This window comes from Aythya fuligula, chromosome Z, assembly GCF_009819795.1.
Source record: "Aythya fuligula isolate bAytFul2 chromosome Z, bAytFul2.pri, whole genome shotgun sequence".
Taxonomy (NCBI): domain Eukaryota; kingdom Metazoa; phylum Chordata; class Aves; order Anseriformes; family Anatidae; genus Aythya; species Aythya fuligula.
Window position 1 is genome coordinate 30506556 of NC_045593.1, and position 25862 is coordinate 30532417.

At 38.1% G+C, this 25862-nt stretch overlaps 1 protein-coding gene across 1 annotated transcript; it reads right to left on the bottom strand.

The window, feature by feature from the left end:
* Positions 1-25716, bottom strand: PLGRKT (plasminogen receptor with a C-terminal lysine). The gene is made up of 5 exons (XM_032206595.1): positions 25666-25716; positions 25342-25428; positions 6586-6716; positions 5465-5574; positions 1-1169 (listed from the first exon to the last, which is right to left on the bottom strand). Exons 2-5 carry the CDS (start codon positions 25420-25422, stop codon positions 1048-1050), a joined length of 444 nt encoding a protein of 147 aa, XP_032062486.1. The 5' UTR covers positions 25423-25428; positions 25666-25716; the 3' UTR covers positions 1-1047.
* Positions 25717-25862: the final 146 nt, after the last annotated feature.

Sequence of the window (25862 nt, forward strand, 5' to 3'; positions counted from 1 at the left end):
TTTGGCTTAATTCTTTACTGGATACTTTTTGGGCATTTGTTTTAATCCCCACAATTAGATTAATGCTAGAAGAGTTTCCATCCAAAACACACAGCAAAATCCATTTTTAAACATGATTTCCAATACAGAAAGTTGCATTTTTTACCAAGTATAACATCAGAATACTAAAATACACTAAAATTATATTCCCTCCCAGTATATTTCATGCTACAGTAAAGGCATGCAAAACTCCCTCAGTTTTTCAGTACTTGTAAGGCCTCTTGGATGTACCCATTACAAAAACATACATTAATAGTTTTGCTTGCTGGTAGTCTATGTTAATATTCATCTTAGTAGTGAAACTCTGATTTCATGTAAACGAATTATCCTGAGTTTCAGAATGTCAAACAAGCATGAAAAAGATTCAGGAAATGGCTACATAATTTGTTTTCTCTTTTTCAGAAATTATCTCTGCTTATACTTTAATACAGTTTTTCATAAGAGTAAAACACACAGTTAGTGAGTGACGTGTTTACTTCTGAACCTACTTCTGATAAAAGCTGTTTATTCCAGAATTTGAAGCAGAGATGGTGAGTTCACTGCCTAAAGAACAGCAAGTAAAAAGTGTCTTGTTTTTCAAAGAAGTTGACTGTCTATTCCTGCCTTCAAATGGATCTCTGCATCTTCAAATACATTTGAAAATTATAATCATATTTCTATAAATCTGTAACTACCAATTAACTTATTTTTGTCAATTATAGTCAGTTTGGTCAGCACCACACATTTTTACTACAGGTGAAAGTTATTTTCAGACTAAATTGACACTGGAAATTCAGTGTTTCACTCTAAACAAGAAAAATATACTACCGTAACAACGGATATTTTCAAGAGATACATCCAGTATGAAAATCATTGCTTTAGAATGTACTTTTTTTTTTTTTTTTAAAAAAAAAGGATTTACTTTTCACTTATAGAAACACTTAATTTTCTCAATATTTTAATGATTCACCTAAGTCCCAAAACACCATTACAATTACAATTCAGATACTAAGCTTCAACACCACCCTCCTATTTTTCTATGAAGAACTTGCTCTGAGATCTTCTGATTTTCTCCAGTTCTTCAAAAGTGAGTGGTCCCTTTGGTGGTTCTAGCAAAGCACTCTGCGTATCCAATATGTTTTCTGCTTCACCTGAGAAAAAAATAAAAAATTAAATACATAAATATAGTTCTTCACCCATACTGTGAGAAAGCAAATGAAGTGGGGAAGAAAAAAAAAAAAAAAAAAAAGAGGGGAAGGGGAAAAAGGAAAAAAGCTGATTTAGCTATTCTTTTTGGGGCAAGAATAACAAAATACCTTGTTGCAGCTATGTACTTTACAAAGGAACTGATGACATCGTAGTAGCAAAGATGTCTTTAAGGAATTTTGGACTAGTGGAATAACTATACACAGAAGTGTTTGGTATGAAACGAGTGTCTGCCTCAGGCTGCATTTGTTTGAAAGAACTTCAGCCAAAACAATCCATTGTGCTGTTTCTGCTGTCTGTGTCAGCCCCTTTCTCCTAAAAACTACACTGAGTTATAGCCATTTGTCTCCTAGTGGTGTATTAAGCACATGCTTTGGAAAGGTGTACTTTACACCAGCCCTGTAATGGATTTCACCAATTCTGTGAGTCTGAGAAAAGGGTGGGTCACACATGCATATGAAAGGGTATATATGGTTTAAGAAGGAAATTTCCTGCACACGCTATCCCAGATAAGCCATATTTGGGCTCCTCTCTTGTCACAGGTCTAGGCTAAACGGTTGTAGGCTCCAGGCACAAAGTGCATAACACAGGACTTGAAGAAGCACTGGCCAAAGCATACTGCTCACAAAAAAATGTTTGCTAAGACAGTTACCCAAACATGCAGTCTTAGCAGCATAGCAGGGAAAAGTTGTAGGGTGCAGAATGCTCTGGGTAAGGTTGGAATGAAAACATCTAGGACAGAGAATCCAAAAAACAAAGATATAGACTGAACGTTATACATCAGTTGTGGTGGTCTGACTGTGATATAATAAGGGATGAAGATAAGGCAAAGAATGTGTTTTGGTTGATGCCATTTGGTACAATGCCAAAAATTGTGTTTACCTATGCTTTATCTCCTAGCTTGATCATGAAGCTTTGAAGCTCTTGAAGCTCTACTTATGTACAATGAGCCTGACTGAATTCTGTCATGCAGTCTAGACTGCAGCCATTCCATAAAACAAATCTGAATGCTGAAATCTCCAGCTGCAATTTTGGTTAGTATCTCACTGCTTAGGATCTCCGTATCAGTACTATCCAAAAGGAGACACTAGTTACCACTTCCAGTGACTGCTAAAACCACAGTGTGAGTCTGATATATGGCCCTGGCACCCTAACAACTTTTCAACAGCATAAACAGAACTCAAAACAGGTACTTCCTCCTATATGCTCAGTTTTACCTTTAGTTAATCCAAGCTATACTGCAGAAAAAAAACCCAACACCTCTAAATTCAATGTGGGAGAAAAGGCACGTCATGAGGAAATACTTGAACAATACTTGAACTAGACCAGAGACAGTGTAAATTCAATATAAGCAAGGTCAAAGACAAAATGCTTGGTAAAACAGAAGTATAGGAACTTTCTAGGGGCATAGACTGATTCCAGATAATGAAGGACAGCAGATGATATTGATCTGATCTTGAGCTATTGATCAAGGTGGTTCAGATAAACGGAAGACTGTGGAGACAGTGAAAGAATTGCAGTTAGTTTAGGAGAGGGGAACTAACTCTAAGGCTGAACGCAGGTGTACCCTAGAGGGAAGAGACCGGTTAAAGTGGCAACAGTAAAAGGAATGGTGTATGCCCTCATTGTAACATCATGGAGATGGAGCATGGCATGCACCAACAGAAGACACGGGCAAGTAGAGAAGTGGCAGAGAAAGGAGCCTGGGCATGAGCACAGGTACCAGCTGAGTAATAAGAACAAGCATTGTGGCTGTAGGTCAACTGTGTCATAAAGCCTTCTCTTCAGCTACTTAATTTTTACCTTGAAATAAAAATAAAATCATGAACCAGATTTCTACATAATTATAAAACTTTTTCTGATTTTCAGCTTAGATTAATTCAAGCTAGTTCATTCCCTTTTATTCTGCTGCTGATATTAATCATTAGTTTAACTAACTTCCCTCCCTTACTTTATCCTATCCTACCCTGTAAGTAGGGCCTGTAGCCCCAAAATCTCTGTTGTCTTTTTACAAGGCTAAGCAGACTTTGAATTCTCTCACAAGGCAGCATGGCATTCCCTGACAATTTTAACTCTTCACTAATTCTAGATTCCTCATACAGAAGAGATCCAAATTATGTAGAAAATACCAAGGAAGGTATTACTCTTTTTCTGCATCAATACTTGCCTGTCTGTACTCTTTATTTGTACTACAGTTGTGGAATCTCCAACCCTGGAGATACTGAAAAAGCCAACTGGACATGGCCCTAGACAACTGGTTCTAGCTGGCCCTGCTTAAGCAGTGTGGGGATTGGACAAGATGACCTCCAGAGGTGCCTTCCAACCTCAACCATTCTGTGATTCCATACTAGAAAACCTCACCTGATATTCCCAGACTTTGCTTGATCCTCTCACCTTTTCATCACACTACTGGGTTATAATTATTCAATGATTACCTAATACATTAAGGTTTTTCTCCCTTTCTTTATTACTTCCATTTGGTGAGCTCTGATTGTAGAAATTCCTATTAGTCTCAATTTTTATCAAATTGAATTCTAATTTATCTCAGTTCTTCAGGTCATCAGTTCTTGTATTACAATTTTCTCTTGACAAAACCAATCAAGTGTGTCATCTACAAATTATATTAGTATTAACTACTCACAATTTCAAATATAAAACAAAAGTAGATCCAGACCAAATCTTGAGCATCTTCATTATAATCCTGCTAAAGCCAAGCGATCCATGTTAAGCACAAACCTTTGATATCTCCTTTTTACCCCACTGCTTACCTTTCTACTGATTTCAGTGTTCTTCATGCTAACTTAATCTTCATACCACGCTAAATGCTTTCATGAGTTTATAGTACATCTACCACATTTATTTTGGAAAACAGAACTGATTTTCCAAGGAAATACATACTCAGTTTGGCAAACTTCATTTTATCTTCTTGTCCATTTGGCTCTATATCTTTTCTTATTCTTTCCTCCAAAATCCTTGTCATGCGCCTTGCATACCACTGAAGTTGCCGTAACTGATCTGAAGTTAAGATGATGACTTTTCACCATTGTGATACCTGAACATAGTATCATATTACCCATTTTAGAGGGTGGTGAGGGAGACCCCATTAGAGGACTTTATGAACTCACTAAACATATCATATACTATTTTCAAGGGACTTGCATTATCATAAGATTTTGGATGAAAATTACATTCTTCAAAAAACAAACAAACAAACAAACAAACAAAAAAAAAACAAATCCTAAATTCCAAGTTTTGCTTCTCCATTGAATGCGTACTACTTTACTTTTCAACATTAATTTCATGAACCATACAATTTTTCTCTCAGTGCTTAGCTGCCTATTTGTATTAAAAAATTAAGAAATGCACTTGGTGGGGTTTTAAAAATATTAATAGATATACATTGATGTGTTGCCCAAATGTACGTGCATCTGTTAGCAGCTGTAAATATTTTAGTTCGTCTCTTTGACCAAGAGCAGAAAAAAATATTTTGTCTGTTTCAGTAGCAGAATGCAAAGTCAATCCAGTTAATTAAAATGATTTATGAAGGTGACATGCCATGTCCCAGTGTTGTCTTCGAATACAGTGAACACTGTCTTAGCATGCCTCGCTCACTAGGAATCAGAGTGAACTGCACCTATCAGGTTTTCCATAATCCTCAATATCAATCATTTAATCAGGTCTGCCACGGGCAACCATGAGGCAAGAGCCCACTTTCTGGGACTCACCTCTCTCTTTTCCATCTTAGCAGGGCACTGTGGCAAGATGATCAGCTGATGACTGTGCTTGATCGTGAAGGTATAAGGGCATGATTCCTGTCTGTCTCCCTTTATCTGCTCTTACCATCCCTATCCTCTGCCAAAACAGCAGCATCTCAATGCAATATGGAAGGAAATCACTACGTGTCACTACTTCCGAATATGTAATGCTTACTTCAGCTGTATTTACAACTTAAGAATTGTTTAGAACTTTAGATTTATTTATTTATTTTTTTTTTGAATCAGGGAAAGAGAAATTAGTACAAGCTTGAACTGGAGAGAAAGGGTGTGGAAGTAAAAGCCTTTGACAGAGGAAGCACCTGACTGTAACATAAGAAAAAGAAAAAAAAAAAAGGTGAGATTTTTGTCTGAAAAAGAGAAAACCTATTTCAAGTTCTCTCTCAGTCATTCGAAAAAAGCAAGAGCTTATCTGAAATATTAAGTTTGGTTCTATGTATCAAGCAGACAGATTCACACACACATACCTTTTATCCTTTGCAACAGTGTCCCATAGCCCATATCATACTGATAGGCAAATATAAAGCTTAAGGGAACTATTGGCAGTAGAACTCCTGGGTTCTTCTTTTTTATTGCTCTGTTTTAAAAAATAAAAAAAAAAAAAAAAAAAGAAGAAGAAGAAGAAGAAGGAAATTCATGACTATTTAGGAAATCCAGTGTATCAGCACTGTTAGTTGAGGTTGACCTTGACAGTCTATGACTTGCCTAACCTTCTACACTATTTAATTAGAGAAGAAGTCCTCTTAATTTCCTTGAAAGAATTTGGTTGCCTTCTGGTCACCTTCTGTGCTCGACTATCAGCTCAAAGGTATTAGAGAAAATGCTTCAAGTGAGTTTTTGATATATTTAACATGAAATGGGATAATCTAACTAGTGTTGCATTGCATATATCCATCCAGCCTCGTGCAACACGTAGTAATTGAGACCTTACAATCTGTTCCAAATGCATCTTAGTGCACAGAGAATGCTTAATGCATAAGATGCATTTTATCTGTCCTATGTACACAAAACTACAAATATTCCTACATTCCCTCTAATCACTTCATAACATAAGAAAAAAGAATTACCTAATAAGAATACTATAAAGCAAGTTCTTCCATGTGCAATGCACATTTTTAGCTAGTATTTTTCTCCCCATGAGAAACCTGTGCTCTTCATTCAAATTTGAAGTGACCAGATTTCAGAATATATGTACTTGTTCACTGACATTAAAAAAAAATCGTCTGATGGAGTATTTGTACCTAATGACTAGTTCATTGAATCACAATTCAGACAAGAGAATAGTATGGTTTTCAAAAATCCCTCCTGTTACATACACAATTTTTATTTTATGCCAAATTTTCAGTTATATCATTTTATTGGCAGGTCACAGGTCTCTGCTTTTATATAAGTATGTAGTACAGACATATCTAAAGCACATTCAGAAGCAGACAGAAATTAACAGAGTCACTTAGTTATTCCATCAACCTCTGAGCAGTTATTGGATAAAAATAACTATCAGATAAAATGCAAAAGGAAGATCCAGCACTATAGAAATATAATTGTAATCCATTTACATTTTTTATTAGAAAAAAAAAAAACATCATACCCCGCTGTTAAACCTATGGCAGCAAGTCCAAAGAATGTCCCAAAGTATTTAAGAAATTCCCGTGTCCAAGCAATCTGCATGGCTGTTTGTCTCTCTCTCATCTGATTCTGCATCAGTAGTTGTCTTTCCAGCTAAAGAAAGGAGAAAGGTTAAACAAAATTAAGCCATCCATTTATTTTAAAGATGAGTCTATAAATCCAAAACGTTAAGTAAGATTTTCCTTTTTGTTCTTTTACTGCAGTCATTCATAGGTGTTGACTGAGAATGACCTTCTTCAGTAATTACTATGAAGAGTTTACACCAAAAAAGCACGAAGGTCAGCTAGCAAATGCTTTAGTATAGAGTCTTTCTAATACTCCTTCACATGGTCAAGAAAATAAAAATACCAGCGTTCAGTTTTGTGAGCTCCCTGAGTCTCATTGACACTCCCTAGGTTAAGGTTCTCTGACCTTTGCAATTCCACAGTGATCCAAAGGGTACCATCCTGCTCTCCAATTTTTTTCTGCTTGTAGCTATCAGTATGTGTCTTTAAACCTTGACACTTTATTTCCCTTTGAGAATATCTTTTCTCATTAATGATGCATCATCAGGATCTATTGTGAAACAGCACAGTTTAAAAAGACAGAAAAAGACTGTGAAGATACCACACCTTTTGAAGTTAATGGAATACACAATAGTCCATGGGGAAATACTTCTGGAATCAGAATTAAAAATAATAATGCAAAAAGTACCATCTGAACAACATATTAACATGTCAAATTAACCTCCCATGGTACAGAAACATAAAAAAAAAAAAAAAAAAAAAAAAAAAGACAGACTGCTAGATTTTTTTTTTTTTTTTATTAAAAAAAAAGTTTTGTCTAACTCGGTCCGCATTTGCCCAGAGAGGTTGTGGATGCCCCATCTCTGGAGGTGTCTAAGACCAGGCTGAATGGAGTCCTGGGCAACCTGATCTAGTGGCTGGCATCCTTGCCCATTGCAGGGGGGATAGAAGTAGATTTTTTTCAAGGTCCTTTCAACCTGAGCCATTCTATTATTTCCGTTAAATAAATAAAAATTTAGTATTTCTTAAAAGTTCTTCTCTACCACCAAAAAGCACAATCGTTTTTCCTCCTTAGAGTGCTGCCAAAAATAGGAATTGTGCTGAAAATAAGCAGTCTGAAACTTGAATATATAAGTTAGTTAACACAATAAGAAGTCTGCTTCTTCCCATTAAAATTTGTAACTCAGTTTAGGGAAAAAACAGAGTACCTGATTTGGTATGCCTAGCTTAGCTAAGTGAGTTGCATAAAAGTCCAGCAAGGTACAGGAAACTGAATACCAGCTGCTTAAAGAAATATATTCTAGAAAAGAAAGAAGAAAGAGAATTCAGAAAGTTCACTTCTCATGCATCTGTAAAGTAAGTAATTAAATCTGTTCTTTTCTTCTGCTTTCTAATTCAAGAATAATTTAAAAGATTTGTAATTACTTAAGGTTTCCACCATTTATTCATCTCCATTACTATTGATTTAGCCTGAACAGAACACTTTCTGTTAAATTGTTACTAATTATTTCTTCAGACTATGTTGATCTTGCTATCTTATTTACAAGGTCATTCAGTATCTAGATAGGTAGAATTAATTTTTTAGACAGCATAATAAAAAAAAGGACAGATCTAATTACATATAATTGTACACAGTAGGAAAAACAACATTCACTGTAGTCTCACAATACTGTTTCATCTCTTTCCTCAAGACTTACATTGCAATTGTTGTTTGTACAAAAATATCGTCAACAGGCTCTAGTTTCCTGACATCTATAATTTTCAGATCACTTTTTTTTTCAGAAGAAATAATTACATAGCGGCTGACAAACCACTTAATAAAATATCAAAATAATTAGATTTTATTTTGTCATCCACAAGAGACTTGGAAATGCTAAAGTAAGAAAGCACACTGCCCGTTAATTAGCCCCATTGTGGACCCAAATATCCTAAGCCTGGTAAATTGCTGAGGGTTGATGTGACAAGATAAAATAATGACATGTAATATCAGTGTAATGATCTCTATTTTTCCCTTCAATTTGATGATGTGTGTAGTTTGCACACATGTGAACAGTACTAAGAGATCTTTTGTTTGCTTGCTGGCACAGATGAGGAGTTTACGCTTCCAAAATGCACAGCAGTATTGTAAGTGAGCTTCAATTTGAAGACATACATGGGGAGGAAGTGGGACGAGGTAATGCTGATGAAATACAGGTCTTGGCAAAAGGAAACTTACTGGACCAGGAGAACAAAACCGGACATTTTGTTATGCATGGATAGTAGTGAGAAGTAAGCATGGAATAAAAATAAAGTTTTAATTTTAAATCCACAAGAGTAAACTAAAACATAACCTCTTTAAAAAAAAATATTTCAGTTACTGCTCAGTAGACCTTTATAACCCCAGTACTTTAAAAAAAGATAATTACCAGGTCACAGACACTGAGGTCAAACAAAAACCTTTCTGTAGGAGCCTGTCCTATCAAATTTCAAAAGCCCAAGGTTACTTTCATGTATATTTAATACAAATAACAAGTAATTTATAAAAATAACTTAGTATAAATGAAAACAACTTGTTTTGTACATTATGAACAGCCACCAGATAACATAATCATACATGTACAATTTTTCGTATTCTGTTTTAACCAGTGGAATATTTTTTTTCCCTATTTGTGAAGCCCAGTACCTACAGTACTAACCAGTACCCCATCCAAAAAGAAGCAGGAAAACTTCATAGAAAAACCCTCATCATTCCTTTCCTCTGAGTAAACTTCTTCAAGGTGGACTCGCCTCTAAGGAATGTAATATTGTATTTAAATTCATTTATTTAAAAAGGATGATTTGGGGGAGAAATTTAGAAAAAAATTTTAGAAAGTTTGGAGAACCTCTGAGCTCTGTTTGGGATGTGCTCTAGCCAGCATGCTGCTGAACAACATGGGCCAATGCTGCTGGCACATCCCAAGCACAGGCTCTGGGAACACATATTCAGAGCTTGCCCCTCCGTCAGACTCCGACAAAGCAGATAGGAGGCAGAGCACCACACAGATGACAACGTCCTAAGAGCATAACCCACTGTCTGCTCACAAAACAGATTCCTATTAGTGATGTTTGATGGTGAAAGTGTACTCAAATTAATTTTGGATGCTCTCATTTAAGAAATTTAAGCATCTACTTGGGAACTCAAGCAGTCCTTGTGTACTGCAATCTTTAGGACATTCAGGCATAACACATGTACTTTGGTGCTTGCCCATTCAATATGCCCATCTTAATTGAGCATCTTAAGCTCCCACAGTTTTGCATGAATTGGATAGCCTGATAGGCTGACTTTGCAGTGGCAAACAGCTACGGGTAGATCATAAGGCAAAACAAGTACATTAATAATTTCTTAATTTCATTATCCTGGTCAGCCTGCTGTAGCTGGCCCTGCTTGAGCAGGGGTTTGGCCCTCCAGAGGTCCCTTCCAACCCCAATCACTCTCTGATTCTGTGACTTTAACCTAAAGCAAGTCAGGATTTGATGGCAGATCTATATAGGGAAAGATTCAGGAGCCCACCACAAAAGGTGACTCCAAATGAGACAAAAGATACAAAACCAAATCGTGTTTGACTGCGGCTCAAATCAATATCCCATTTTCACCTATTAATTTCTTAATAATTGTGTCTTATTTTCCTCCACATGTGTTCTATTGAAAATGCCAACCATGCTGTCATAGCAAAAGGATACAGAAGACTTTTGACCTATTAACATGTAGATTTTATGACAAAGACCAGGTTCCACACCCTTGAGACTTCGCAATGAAGTTAAGATAACTTCTTTTCCCATTACAGAAGGTCAGAAGGGAAAAAAAAAAAAAAAAAGCTTATTATTCAAACTTACAAGAGTTGTGCTATGGCTTATGTAGCATTATCTCACTGACATGATTAAGTTGACTTCTGAGGAAAAAAGCTATAGTGGCATATCATAAACAAAGGTGAACACCATCACTGTCCAAGTGCCATTTCTCAGGACATAAATTATATTTAACTTTAAACACTGATATAGCCAAAAACCTTTGATAGGAACTATTTACATTACTGCACTTGTATAAAAAATACAGTTTAAAGGGACTCAGGTGCAGATTTGCTATGGGAAGAAGGTAGGTGCTGTAGGCTTCCCACTCAGGTTGTTCTGCAGGGCACAAGAGAGCTAGAGCTGTGATGTGGATGCATGGGTACACATCCAAGTATGCTTTTTTGTTACTGTTGTGAAATCGTGTCCTACAAGAATCAAACCACATTTTAAAGACACATATGAAAGTGAGTATCATAATTAAAAAAAAAAGTGACACTTTTTTGTGCGTTTAAATCGATAGCAAACACATTTTCTTAAATCAAAGTACCAACTTCTTTATTGGTAGTAAATATTGATGATATCATTTTAAAAATCAACTTCAGTATTTCAAAATAAAATGGGTTCTAGTAACAAGTGACATTTATATTTTATAACACTCGGGAGGACCAAATCAGAATTAACTTTCCTGTTTTTAAAAAAAAATACAGTTAGTAGTTTCTCAACACTGTGTAAAAAATTGTAAGAGCTGATTAGCATTTGAAGTCTGACACATACCAACTGTTATAGTAAAAGGAAATCAATCTGACAAAATGAAACATGACAGATGAAGAGAAGTGAGGCGGAGACGGAAAAGGTCAGTTACTGTGAAACTGATAATGCTAATATACTAGTCAGTGGTAGCCAGCCTTATCGTTTCTATTGATTATTCTTCACACCATGATGTCAAACCATAGAAAAGAGCATTTATGCCATCATTTCATTGATTAAAATCTAGTGGGAGAAAATTCTCATCTGAAATAATGTAATCAATTTTGACAACCTGTAAAAAAAACAATAAACATCCCTCTTAGGATTACAAGCTACATCAGCACTGGTAGGTAAGATTGGAAATTTCTGATGTTTTAGACTGCTTATTTTCTCTCTCTTTCTGCTTTTGAGTTTCTTGTTCACATGCTGTAGGAAGGAACAAATACTACTTTGGTCCTTTATTAGGATGATGTGCAAAAGCAAAACAAATAGGATGCAAGGTGGTGTACAAAGGTTCATCAGTGGAAGCCACAGACGATGCAAAATGCTCTCTCCTGGCTGTCCAGGCGCATTAAATACCACTTGCTTGATGTATCTGGAGAGAGGAAGACATAGTAACCACCCCTTGATAAAGCCTCCATTTACACAATACATTAATGGCTCTCCACATGCCCTTCTCCCCAGCACCTCCAGAAGACCGAGCAGAGCAAAGACTCAGCTTGAGAGCAGCCCAAGGCAGCTGAACTACTTAGGGAGCTGCATTTCATGACACCATCATTAAGACACAAATATGCCGACAGTCCTGTAAACAGATATTCAGACAGAAAAGTAATTAATCTACCTTAGAAGGAATTATCAGCCAGGTAAATATGCACACACATCTCCACTTAAGTTCTACAACTCACAATATAACTTTAACAAAAGAGAAACTTGAAGAAACTGCTGTGGTATCCCTACAGTCGTTTTAAAAGAATTTACAGTTCTGTCACAGCCTAATCCCTTGCGCATCTGTTAGAGGTGTAGGGCTCACGAATACTGTGGCTATAACAGAAGGTTATTTCCACTGACAGCTTTTCCATGGCTGGAGAGTCTGAAAGCATTCTTTAAACAACTTCTGACTTCTAATTTCTGAGTATGCAGGGGCAAGGTGAAAAAGATGTAAATTTTCAAAAATATGATGGTCACATACAAAAACCTACAAACCGCTTATAAAGCATATATAGAAGTTCATCTAACGTAGCTTAGCTAAATAACTGCATAAACACCTTACAGTAGAAATGCACTGGTCATTTCTTAGGCAGAATAAAGATTAAGGCTTATGTGACTCGTCCTAGGTGTCATCCTACCTAATCAATGTGCAAAAATAGGAGCTGCTACAAATAGCTGTTTAGCAAAAATAAATTGAAAATAGAATAGTGATACCTATATTTACACCTACGTAGTAAATCACTAGAGTGCAATACAGAGATAATAACTTGTAATAATTACACAGCATTTGCTCGGTTCTATGACCAACATGCACATAGAAGTATCAGGAAATAGGCCTCCAGATCAAACAGTTAAAATAAATCAGACTTAAATGTTTTATCGTGCAGCTTCAAAGCTTGCCTATAAATATCTTTCACTTATAGTACACAGAGCAATTAAAGTTATTAGCACTGCAAGAAATTAAACTCTCTAAAAAGCAAACTCAATTTTTAAAGCTTCCAATAGCTAAGACATCACAAAATATTTACAAGCAAAAAGGGGTCTCAAAACATCAGCCAGATGCCAGAATGTAACCTGCACTGAAAAAATACTCCATATGCTGCTGTTATTGTCAATAATTTAATGGAATTGCATGCCTTTTAAAAAGAATAACATAAGAAACATGTAAATCCATCTGAAGTTTTAGGCTGTACAAAGGAGATGCTCTAGTCCATGGGCTGCTATACAAAAGTAAGGTTTCTTGGTAGTAGCCTAGCATTTCTGTGCTTCTGCTTCTTGGCATTAGAGCAAAGAACACACAGTGAGTGTAGAGAGGTGTCTTCTACCTGCACTGAAGAATCTCGTATCTGCAGAGTAAGCTCAGTTTTTGGGTACCATATCAGTCTTTAAAAATCTCAGAAGTTTTATGCATGGGCTGTAAAGACAACCCAAAGTCTTTGGATAGACAGTTATGTCAAAAGAGGGCTTGAAATAGCAATATAGATAAAGCAGTGTAAGGCAGTTAAAATTACAAGTAATTCAAAAAATCTCACTAATAGCTGAATAAGTAGGAATTAGCCCATTTATTATATCCATTCCTCAGTAATTTCTCTATGGTCGTTGTGGCCTCTTATAGCTTGTTTTGTTGTTGTAGTTTTTAAAGACATGGAGACTTGGTATTGAATCCAAAATGAATACCAGAAGAAATGGCTGCAAAAAGATACTGCTGTATGAAAGGCTGCTACAATACCAACAAAATCTGCAAACATGATGTTTCTTCCTATCCATTTCAGACTCTTGCAAAACCACTCACTGTTGCTCTCTTTACAGCACTTTGTTACAGAACTAAAATAGATGTAAGATCTCTTTATTTACCCATTTTACATCCTGAGCTCTTAACAAGTTCTGCTTGATAAAGCTCCCCCCCCCCTATTTTTTTTTAAACTTAGCATTCACGAAATATTGTTTCATAGAAAAATAAGGAAATGGCCAGATTTGACTTCAGTGGACATAACTGAAGACTGAAATGGTAGCTTTGCTCTATTAACAAGGAAGGAAATTCAGAAAACTCATACCGCTAAAGGAAGCGGCTTCAGAAGGCGTTTTTCCTTTGAAATATGGTAAATCCCCCCAGTGACCTAAGCCTTACATGTGTAAGGGTTGGATGAAGGTGCACCTCTGAGCAAGACAAATTATAAGTAAGCAAGCTGCATTGATAATAAGATGTACTAGTCACAGATATTCTTCAGAGAAAAGACTGGCAAGACTGATTCCACCGAAGAGATGAACTTAACACTTATCTCATTACTGGTGGAACAATCGGTCTGTTCTCATCTTTCGCCAGTACTGCTTGCATGTTAGAAATATCAATTAAAATTTGTTCTTTGTAAAACACTGCATTTATTTTTTTGAGAGTATTGTATACTCTGCCTGATCACTGCAGCTAATTCCAAACAAAATGGCTTTTTTTTTTCTTGTGAGACAGATTGTTCTAATCTTCTTCAACACAGATATCATTCATCTTGTTCTGTTCCATTTGATGCACGCAAACTAATAAGGATATAGAATTGTTACCAGAGAACATTTATTTCCTGAATTAAGCCCAGATCACCTAGAGGGCAAAACAATTTTTCTAATGCTTCAAGACAAATGCATTAGAAATGCCATAAATGCTACTAGTATCTTGTCAATAGAAAACAAATGTAGCTACTTCCTACCCCAAAGGGAAAAGAATGGTAGTAGTCAGGAAAGGGAAAGTTTGCTTACATTTTACTTCACAGGGAAGAAAGGGAACAATTGCTTTTATTGTAATAGAACTTAAAAAAAAATAATCCTTTAGACCAATTCTCAGTGAAAACTTTAGAGAGGAAAAAGGTTAACAAACTAAAAATGGTAGACAATTACTCCATATCTAAAACATTAAGAAAATTAAAATTTTTCAGGTATCATCATCATGATAGGTCATTTTTAACTAACAAGGACAAATTGGCAAATCTGCAGATAGAAAGAACGTCATTACACAAAGTTGCATTAGTCACAGGAAGGAATCTATATAAAGACACCTATGCAGAAGCACATATCAGTTCTCTTCCTTTTTTGATTAATGAAAGTGATAAAGCATAAGCAGTTTTATTGTTCAGAAACTTGACAGCATTTTAACACAGGGGGGTTGGACTATATGATCTTTAAGGGTCCCCTCCAACCCAAGTCATTCCATTATTAGCCATTTTAATTCCTACCAAGAGCCAAAACATAGTTACACGTGTGCCTTTTAAAAGCCACCTTATTTTACAATCAGCTGGTAAATCATCCACAGTATGTTGACTAACACGTTAATTGAATTTATTAAGAATAAAAGAACACGACGCTATACTTCACCTTCAAATAAAACAGCAGTTCCCCCTGCCCCTTCTGATTCTTCTCTTCTGCAGTCATACTTTTAGCTCATTGCTCAAATACGGTAGGAGTAAGCTTTAGGTTTGTCCTAGGCTAAGAACACGTGTAACATGCAGGTCCCTACCAAGAATAAAATAATTGGCTTATTAGGTCAATTCATTTTACCTGTCTAAGTTGAAAAACTCTTAGTCTACCACATACAGGACAGACATTAATGTTTTCTCCTTTCCACAGTTTTTTTTTCCTTCTCCTCTGGTGTTTTATTTCATATTTTGCACTTTTGCATAAGAAAAATTATTAAAACAGAATGGGACTCAGTGTCTAGTTTGTTCTAAAACTTCTAAGGCTGTATATTGTAACAGCTTCTTTAGATTCTTATTGCATTTTGTATTGAACTGAAATAAAAATCATGCGTATTAAGACCTACACCTCAATTACAAATTCTTTCCCAGTTTAAAACTACCTGTGCAGAGGGGAAACAGATGAGGTCATTGAGCTGCCTGATAAATAAGTCAGGACTTGCTCATCTCTTCCTCACAAAATGCTCAGTATCTGTACTAGTAAAGGAAGTTGAGAAAAAAAATTATATACCTTAAGAACAATATATTCCATTATTCAAGTCTCATAAAAGCAATAAGTTAAGAAAGGTGCACATATATAAATATAAAAACATTCATTTTCATGGCCCTCAACAGGCTGGAGAGTTGGGCCGAGAGGAACCTCATGAAGTTCAACAAGGGCAAGTGCGGGGTCCTGCACCTAGGGAGGAATAACCCCAAGCACCAGTACAGGCAGGGGGATGACCTGCTGGAGAGCAGCTCTGCGGAGAGGGACCTGGGAGTCCTGGTGGGCAGCAGGCTGACCATGAGCCAGCACTGTGCCCTGATGGTCAAGAAGGCCAATGGGATCTTGGGGTAAATTAGGAAGAGTGTTGCCAGCAAGTAAAGGGAGATCCTGCTCCTCTACTCTGCCCTGGTGAGGCCTCACCTGGAGTCCTGTGTCCAGTTCTGGGCTCCCCAGTGCAAGAGGGACATGGAGCTACTGGAGAGAGTCCAGAGGAGGGCTACGAAGGTGACTAGAAGACTGGAGCACCTGTTGTATGAGGACAGGCTGAGAGAGCTGGGCCTGTTTAGCCTGGAAGAAAGAAGACTGAGGGGAGACCTCATCATTGTGTACAAATTTGAGGGGAGGGTAACAATAGGATGGAACCAGTCTCTTGTCAGTTGTGCACAGTGAGAGGATGAGAGGCAACAGGCACAAACTGAAGCACAGGAGGTTCTGGCTGAATATGAGAGAGCACTTCTTTACCGTGAGGGTGACAGCACTGAACAGGTTGCCCAGAGAGGTTGTGGAGTCTCCTTCTCTGGAGATATTCAAAACCTGCCTGGATGCCCTCCTGCATGGTGTGCTCTAGGTGATCCTGCTCAGCAATGGGGTTGGACTGGATGATCTTCAGAGGTCCCTTCCAGTCTCAGCCATTCTGTGATTCATAAATATACAGATACAAATACTGCTTGTGTTTATCTATGCTGAACAAGTAATCCAAGTAATCTATTTTCCCTTGAACAAAAGTTTAAGTAGGGTGCCTCTTTCACAATATACTGTCATGAACTTTACCACTGAAACTGTTGCTTCTTGAGAAGTAAAAGGATGGAAAATAAGGTCCCTAGAAGGACACATTTGAATATGGGAGGGGTTAAAATAAAAACACCACCACATACATGCTTTAAATGCATAAGAGATGTGTTTATAGCATCATCCAAATGTAATTTTTTCAAATCTTCCCCATAGGTTCTAATGCCTTTCTTATTTCTACCACCATTCTCTGAACTTTTCACAGCTTATCTGCTTATTAAAAGAAGTATTAAAATCTTTTTTTTTTTTCCCAGCAAAGTCATCAGCCATGAAAACTTAGCAATTTTTACTCCTGGTTAATAAATCCACAATGACATTTACTTTTTCTGAAAAAAACTGTGTTGTTGACTCAGTTTATATATATATATTTATATATCAGTATATTATACAGTATATAATATACAGCTCTTTATTTAAGCTCCCAGAGTCTAATCACTTATACCTGATTCATTTATTTAACTTTTCCTTCCTGGATGTAATGCTCCAGACTAGCATTCATTCTGTTCCATTTCCTATTATTTCAGGCATTTTGCAGTTCATCATGACAACCTGAACTCTAAACCAATCCCGCAATCTACAATTTTATGCAATGAGCATTTCACTGAATGATGGCCCAATTTTATTTTGAGAAACTGCTGAGTGTCTGGATACAAATTCAAATATTCTGGTGCTCTTCCATCACTTCTTTAAGAGGCCTGACTTTATTTATCTATTTATTTATTTTACTATTAATACTATTTTAATTCAGAAAAAAATGCAATGTCATTTGGTCTTAAGACATGGTCTATCAAGATGCTTCCTATATAGGGCATGAATACACTTTCATTTCCTATTTAAGGATGAAAGGTTGAACATGAACTGTTGAAAAAACTGCCTCATTCCTTTCATTTATTGCCAATCCATGCAAATTTCTTAAGAAAACACAACCATGGCTGGAAAGTAATGGAGTCTTATTGTCTTTTACCTCCAGCCAAGTGCTGACAGCTTAGAGTAAAGAAAATGTGATATAAAGTTACATGTTTCCATGCTTTTGCTGATTTGTTGTCAGTTTTTCCACATACAAATATTGTTGCCGTGTTTCTTTTGGAATATCAGATCACAATCTAATAAAATTAACACTTACACATTCATGCCATAGTGCAATAATGTCCCAAAGCATTTTCTTATGAGCCTAACAGCACTATAGCTGTTCACACACACAGAAAACATGCCATGGCAGTTTCACTTCAAGCTGAGTCTTGCATGTATGTATGTGCCATAGCTCATACATACCGTGTACAGTGCATGCATCTCTCTCTATAAGCAAGAACTGAAGGACAGAAAGCTGAGAGTCATTTTCAGAAGCAAGTATCTTGTGATCTATAACTCAATGAACTATGTTATTTCTGCAGGAACAGAACTGGCAAGAGTCTGGTATGTTTTTGACACTTCTGAGTTACATCCAGGAGAACAGTTCAGTTACAGAACTACCTACTACATTTTTTTTTTCATCTTTAAAAATTCAGAATATGCATTAGAGGATGCATTTACCTAACAGTGTTTTAAATTATCTGTCCAGCTAGTTAACAATTTTAATAATTAGAAAAAATGGCTTGAGTTGTTCTTAATGTCACTATTTCTGTTTAATTTTGCATTACTTCCAAATCATCAAAGGAACTGTTAATATAAAGCAGAAAAAAAAAAAAAAAAAAAAAAAAAAAAAAAAAAAAAAAAAGCACCAATATATCAGATTACATACAGAACTGCAGGGGAGCTTCAATACCACTGGCTAGCCCACATTACAATAGGATTAGAATAGAATACTGGAGTTTTCTAAGGGCTTCAGATGAACTTATGTTGTTCAGGACCCCAACAGGTGGAAAAGATTTTTGAAAGACCATGTCAGCCTCTCTCCTGTTTTTCAAAAAAAAAACTGCATTACTACTGCACTGTCAGAACAGAATTATCTACCCCCCACGTTTCAGCTTTACTCGATATTGGCATTTTTTTTTCCTCCACGAAGTATGGAATATTTTCCATGCTCACACAGGCAACATACAGGGAAAAATTTAATAACTACAGTTTCCCAAAAACTAGCTGCTATGAAAGCAGATCTGTGACTGTTCCCTGGCTATCCAAGATTACCTGGGGAGAAGAATGCACTTTACAACCTGACTTAATAAAATAGGGAGAAGGGATGGCAGAAGGGGAGTGAGACTATCCAGAGATTCATATTGCAGACAGGAGGTTATAATCAAACATTTTTATTATGGGTAAATACAAGATTTGTCAGAAGTATATTATTTCCCTAGCCTGTTTATTATCTCAAAGGTTATGTGGCTCCCATCAAAGATTAATTTGAAGGATTATCTCTGACTCCTGAATGCAATTAAGCTTTCCCACAGAGAAAACTATATCCTTTTGTCTGATAAGGAATTCTCTTGCTAGAAAAGAAAAACAACAAAACTGAACCAAAGAAAACCCCAAATCACTCTGAACTGCTGCCCTCCCCTTCAATACAAACAAACAAAATGTAAGTTACAGAAACATTGATAAGCCCTAAGCACTAACTAGTCTCCTCTTTCCAGCACCTTCAGAGATTTTTCCTTTCCCCCTTATTACTTTCTTCTAAAACTTAGATTTTGCAAGCCCTCCAGTCTTCCACTCTTATCAGGCTGATCTCCCCCTGAAAGACTGCCAGAGCCAACCCGCTGTAACATTAAAGCAAAACATTTATAGTAAATTGTATTTAAATAATGGTTATAGCTTTTTACTACAATTGCCAATTATGACAAATTAATATATGTGCTACAGCTGGATACGTAACACTGAGCAGTGCTGGGAGACTTACCTGTTACTATAGCAATATATATTATACAGGTCTCATAATTATGTTTCAGTTTTCAAATTTTGTAGTATCATTTTCTATTTTAAACTTTTATAATTGTTGTAATTTATATTTTAGAATTAAAACAATTGTATTTCAAGATATAAGGAGGTTGTACAATTCTTTTTCAAGTAAATCATTCGCACAGAAACTAGATTTTTGCTTAGTTTTTGCAGGGTGGGCAAGCTGGCATACAGGGCACGCTGAGGCTTCAATTCTGAATTCCTTTTCTTACGATGCTATCTCTACATCAGTATCACACATACCTGAAAGTCTATCTAATATACTGTTAACAGTTAGGCCAGTCAGAGCTCATTTCAACAGACTACCAAACTGTGCATGTGGTCCTCAAGAGGAGAGCAGACACCAGTTCTCAGTCTGGCAAGAAGCAGACGTGAGGAAATACTGGCTCAGGATCCACAAAATACAGTGGGCCATAGTCTGGGCCAACTTCAGCAGTGGCCAGAGCATCACAGAGCACCTCAAGTCAGAAGAGACCTCAGCAGGTTCTGCTCGGAACAGTATCAGCTGTGTGATCAGACCAGGCTGCTGAGGGCATTTTCCAGGCAGGTTTTGAAAACCTCCAGTGATGCAGGTGGCACAGCTTCTGCTCCACTGCTGGCCTGTCCATGCAGGGAAAAAGGTTTTTCCCTACATTCATACACTTTCCCAGCCCTGTTTCTATTTATGCCCACTGCCTCTCACCCTCCTGTGATCCACCACTGCGAACAGCCTGGCTCTGTTTTCTTGATAACCTCATAAAAGTTATTGTTGAGGCTGTTGCTAGATCCTGTACCACAGAAATCATCCCTCCTACTGACCAGATCAGTCCAGCTCACTGGACCACCTCTCAAGAAGTGCTCCAGCCCTGGGCCACCCTGATGGTCCTGTGCTGCGTGTTCTCCTTATCAGCCACATTTTTCCTAGGGGGAGGTGGGGAAAAGACAAAAACCGGACTCAGCATTTAAATGTATTTAACAAAGTAGCGAACAGAAGCTGACAGACATCTTGCTTCCCACCCCCAGCTTTCTGGCTACACTGCTATTTGTATCAAGCCCTCTTTGCTGCCCCTTTTGATTCCCCCTGCTGCCAAAGCAGACTGCAGGCTTATGCTCCAGCCTCTGTCTCCCAGGGTGCCCTAGGGTCTTCTTCACAGAGCTGGCCTGCAGTTCCCAGATCACCCTTCAGCCTCTTTTGAAAGTGAGGGTTTACTTTTGCTAGTAACCAGGGACCTCTGCTGATTTCCATGACCTTTCAAAGACTATAGAAAGCAATCTTTCTGTGACATTGGTCAGCTTGCACAGCACCTCTGGGTGCAGCCTGTCAGGTCCCATGGACTTTTGTGTACTGAGTAAGCATTCCCTGTTTCTCTTCTCACCTCCTGCTGATACTTCCTTCCCTCCTTGAACTCTGACATGAACTGAAGAAGCTGAACAGGCCTTGTTTGGAAAAGCACCTCAGCCTTATTTGTGTCTGCTACCACTAATCTGCCTGTCACATTCAACGTGCCCACACCTTCCTCCCTCACCTTTTTACTGAGGAAGTAGTGGTAGAAGCTCCTCTTATTACCCTTTGATATCCCTCAAAAGCATCAACTCTAGATGAGTTAGAACATCCCTACATGCCTACAACTCTGCTTTTGTAGGTGGTTCCTACCTCCAACTTACACATGATGCCCCTTCACTTCAGTTTATGCCCCAGAAGGGCATAAACTAAACTCTAAATCTGACAGAGAGGGAATGGCATAATATTGAGTTGATGTTGTTCCATTCAAAACAAAACAAAAAAAGCCTTTTTGATTCCTCTATGCATGGGAAAGTTTAACAAAAAAAAAAAAAAATCACAGAAGAGGTTATGGCTTTTTTAATGTCTATACCCTCAATGAAGAGCTTTTAATATACATTTAAAATGTCTTTCACAAATCAACATAAAAATATTCCTCTCTAGTGCAATGTAAGTTTAGTAAGCTCTGCTCTGTGCAGTCTAGGAATCAAGTTCATTAACAGTAAGAAATCTTGTTTAAAATTTTCATATGTACTGTGCCACAACCTTCTACTACCATTTTGCTTTCTATCACTCTAAATATCACTATATAACATACAAGTTTTTTTTTTTTTTTTAATACATTTCAAAAAATTGTTTGAAGACAATGTACATAGATTATGCACTAACCATACTTAAGCTGGTCTTACCACAATTAAGTCTTCAGCAAGCTTCAACAAAGCATGTGAATTCAGAGTTTCCTATTTCAAAACCCACTTGATGGTTAAGGAACGTCACTGTCTACAAACACCAAATAAAAGAAGTTGTATTTAAAGTGCTCTAACCTGTGCTGAGGAGTGTATAATCAACTACAAATACTGCTGCGCTCCTAGCTGTCAGTTTCAAAATGTCTTTTTTCTGTGGTTGCTTTGTACATGTGAAAATAGCTTTATAATTTAACTAGTTATTTCAATTACTTTTTGAGGGTATACATTTTTGTTGTCAAAAAAATGGCACAGGACAAATATCTTATAGAACGGGAAGTATAGAACATAGTTCTTCAGAGAAAGAAATAAAGAATGTACCTCATTTTGTGTTAAGAGCATTCACAAAGCTCATGACAATAAATACTCCAATATACATGCCCTGAGATTTGGAACCTCCTCTTATGCACTCAACCATGCTAAAAGCATTTAGCAAGGCCATGTGATAGGCTTGAGCTGTAGATATAATATATAGAGCTGATATATTGTGTGTTTAAAGAGAATTTTGCAAGTTACACTTTAAGAAACAGGCTTATGATAAAAATGAAGTCTCAACAAACTTCTATCACAAACAGTTTTCTCTTGATACAGACTGGTATTTCTTTCTGGAGCCACACCAAGACACAATACAAACAACTGCCAAGTCCTTCAACATCAAGGCAACCTGACAGTCTGTTTTTTATTTTTTCCCCAAAAGCATAATATACAATTTACAAGGCCACAATCACTTCTTTTTGCAGAGTTAGCCCAAGAAGTGTATAAGGGAGAAATATGCACATACCTTTATAATACATTTCAACATTTTCCTACTTGAACGTAGTCAAGCTGGTTTGGGTGTTCAGCACACCAGACTGACTCTAAAACTGGATTTAGGATGCACTAAGGCTTGTGACTGGGAGAGTTCTTTGTCAAGTTCTCTCATGTTACTCACCTTCCTGTATGTCAATGACTAAGCAGCTTTTTTTTTTAAAAAAAAAAAAAAAAAAAAAACACAAAACTTTTCTTCTCTACATTTGGAAGAGAGTATATGCTTTTTTTTTTTTTTTAAAAAAAAATAAAAAATTCAAGTGTTCCTCCATGGAGATTCATAGCACAGAATTCCTGTTTCAAACAATTTACAGTAATTTTATGACTCTGATGACATGCAAGGAACACATATACAAGAAGCCTTTGCAGATTCCATTTCATCAGCACCTGCTGTGTTTTTTCCTCCACGTCAAACCAATGACTTGAATAGTTCATTCCCAAGCAATGACACATCATCACTGTTTTTACGTAGGACATTCTGTGGCAGTTTTTGATGACTTCCTGATCTACCCCAACTGTCTTAGAGTAAGAATAGTGTCCCTTTCCCCCAACACTCTAATCACAGGGCTCTCCAAAGTACATTCAGAAACTGAAAAGCTCCAAGAGGTTCTGACCCTACATCTTGCTTTGGGACAGTTTTATGTTTAAAACAAACAAGCATTTGTGAACCTCTCTTAGCAAATATATCATATTCCTTGAAGTGAAAGCTTCTCTTCTATTAAGAAACACAAATGATTTTAGAGGAAGATGGGAGAACTGACAGCATCCAAATCCAAATATATGAGAGAATATCTAATGTTTTAAGGTAACCTATTTCACGCTGGTCCTAACACAGCTTAACTTCTCCATGAATTCTTAGTTACAATTTCTCTCTAAAAGCAAATGTATCAGGCTATACTGTTTTCCACACACAACCTGAAAGCAGTTTGTCTAACACTGGACTCCAGAGAGATCATAGGTTTTACTCACACATGCAAAAGACAAATGGCAGTCTTCTCTTCTTTCTCCCTAAGCTCAGAGCAGAATTACTTTTTTTCCATCCCTTTTGACACAACATATAGTTCTCCCCTTGAACCCACTGCATCATTTGCACCTGACATAACTGACCATTTCATGCATTTGTAATAGACACAGGTTTTCTAACATGGACAATGTGTCTGCAAACATAGTATAAATGTTCAGGTATTTGTGCTGTTAGAAATAAACCTACTATGTTGCCTAATGGCATTTTTAAAAAGATGAAATGCTGCACAGGGAGAATTCCTTAAGAATGACTTGCAAAGCTTTTTTGTGTGATCGTGAAAGGGATTTTTTTTCATAACTCTCCTAAGAGAAAGAAGTTGATTTTTGATGTTAGTGTGAGCATTTGGGCTAGAACTAGAGTTGTTAGTCACCTGGGGTCAAAAGGCCAAATAGTGCTTGCCAAAGCCCCCAGCACCTTACAAGAGCTAGCCTGAATTCAAGCTGTTTTCTCAACTCTATTTGTCATTCTGCACAGCAGAGAAGCAGATCATGAAACAAGCCTTCACTTTAACTTCAACATCATTCTCTGAAACTAAACACATTCCCACCATTTGGATTTCCAAAAGCTCCAGGAGTAGAAGGGCCTACCTCTGTATGCAAACAAACAAACAAAAAACCACCAAACTGTACACAAATCTTGCAGTTGCATCTGAGAAAATTATAATCCAGCACAGACAAAAGTGATTTTTGCAAATCTTGCAAGAAGTCAGTTATCTAGTATTTTGCTACACTATTTTTTTATGCTTTCTCTTTCCTAGCCGCATTTCTGGTGTCACTTCCAGAGTTCAGTTTAAATGCAACCTTACAAAACCTATGTTCAGCATGTACCTCAGCAGCTTTTAACACTAGTATGCCACCTACTGACAATTTAATGAAGAGGAAATTAAACCATCACTACTTTAAACGTTTTAAATTTACCTGCATTCAACTTAAAAGCAAAACTAAAGTGACAAACTCCAGCTAAGTCTACTGGGATGGCACTACTGTAGTGTATACTGTAGTGTAGGATGGTAACAAGTTGCAGAGCACAAATTCTGGCAACAAATCTGAAAGCTGTAACTCCAGCTACATTGTAACACCTATTCAGCTTAGCTTTCTGAACTTCAGTCAAACTGTTCTTCCTTCTCTTTTTCATCTGACCTTTTACCGTTTTCTGAAAAGGGGGGTAAGTGATCCCCTGGTCCCTATTTACTCTCAGGTTTCTAGAACAAACGAAGAGCCTCATGGTGGCTTCCTAGGAACGTGGCATGGCTGCAGCTCCTGAACCTGAAGAGAGCTGCTTGAGTTTGTGCAGTGTGAGAGCTGAAGCACGCTTTATTCGCATATTTTAACAGAGCAGGATCTGTGTCTCATTAACCCTGCTGTTGGCTTGGTCTCACACGTTCACGCAGCTTTACAATGGGGTGGTTCAGCGGGGCTCCAGGGGTCTGCCCAGCGCCTGGCGCCCCCAGCCCAGCTCCGAGCGGTGCCCTCCGTGGGCAGAGCCGCCTGTGCGTTACCTGCAGCCGCGAGCTCATGAGCATGAACTCCTGCTGAGCCCTCAGGTTCTCGTTCATGGACTTGGAGAAGACGAACCCCATCTCGCCCTGCAGCGCGGAAGAGACAAGCCGGGTGAGACCTAGCACGGAGGAGGAGGAGGAGGAGGAGGAGGAGGGGGAGGGGGGGGGCACCTCCGACCCCACCGGGCCCGAGCCCGCCCGGGGCCCCCCAGCCCCAGCCCCACGCCGGGCGCCGGGCCCCGTCCGGCCCCGCCCGCCCCTCGCTGGGGGCCGGCCCCGCCGCACGCAGCCGGGGAGGCCGCGGCGGGCCCGGCCCCGCCTCACCTCGCGGGGAAGGCGCCGCTCGTCCCCGGGCCGCGCCGCTCCGAGCCGCCGGAGGTCAGCGCCCGCCGCCCCCGCCGCCGATTGGGCGCCGGCGCCGGGCGGGACGCGGGGCAGGGCCGGGCCGGGCCGAGCCGAGCCGCCTGAGCGGGGCTGCGCCGCGGCCTCCCCCGCTGCTGGGCGCCGCGGGCGGAGCTGCA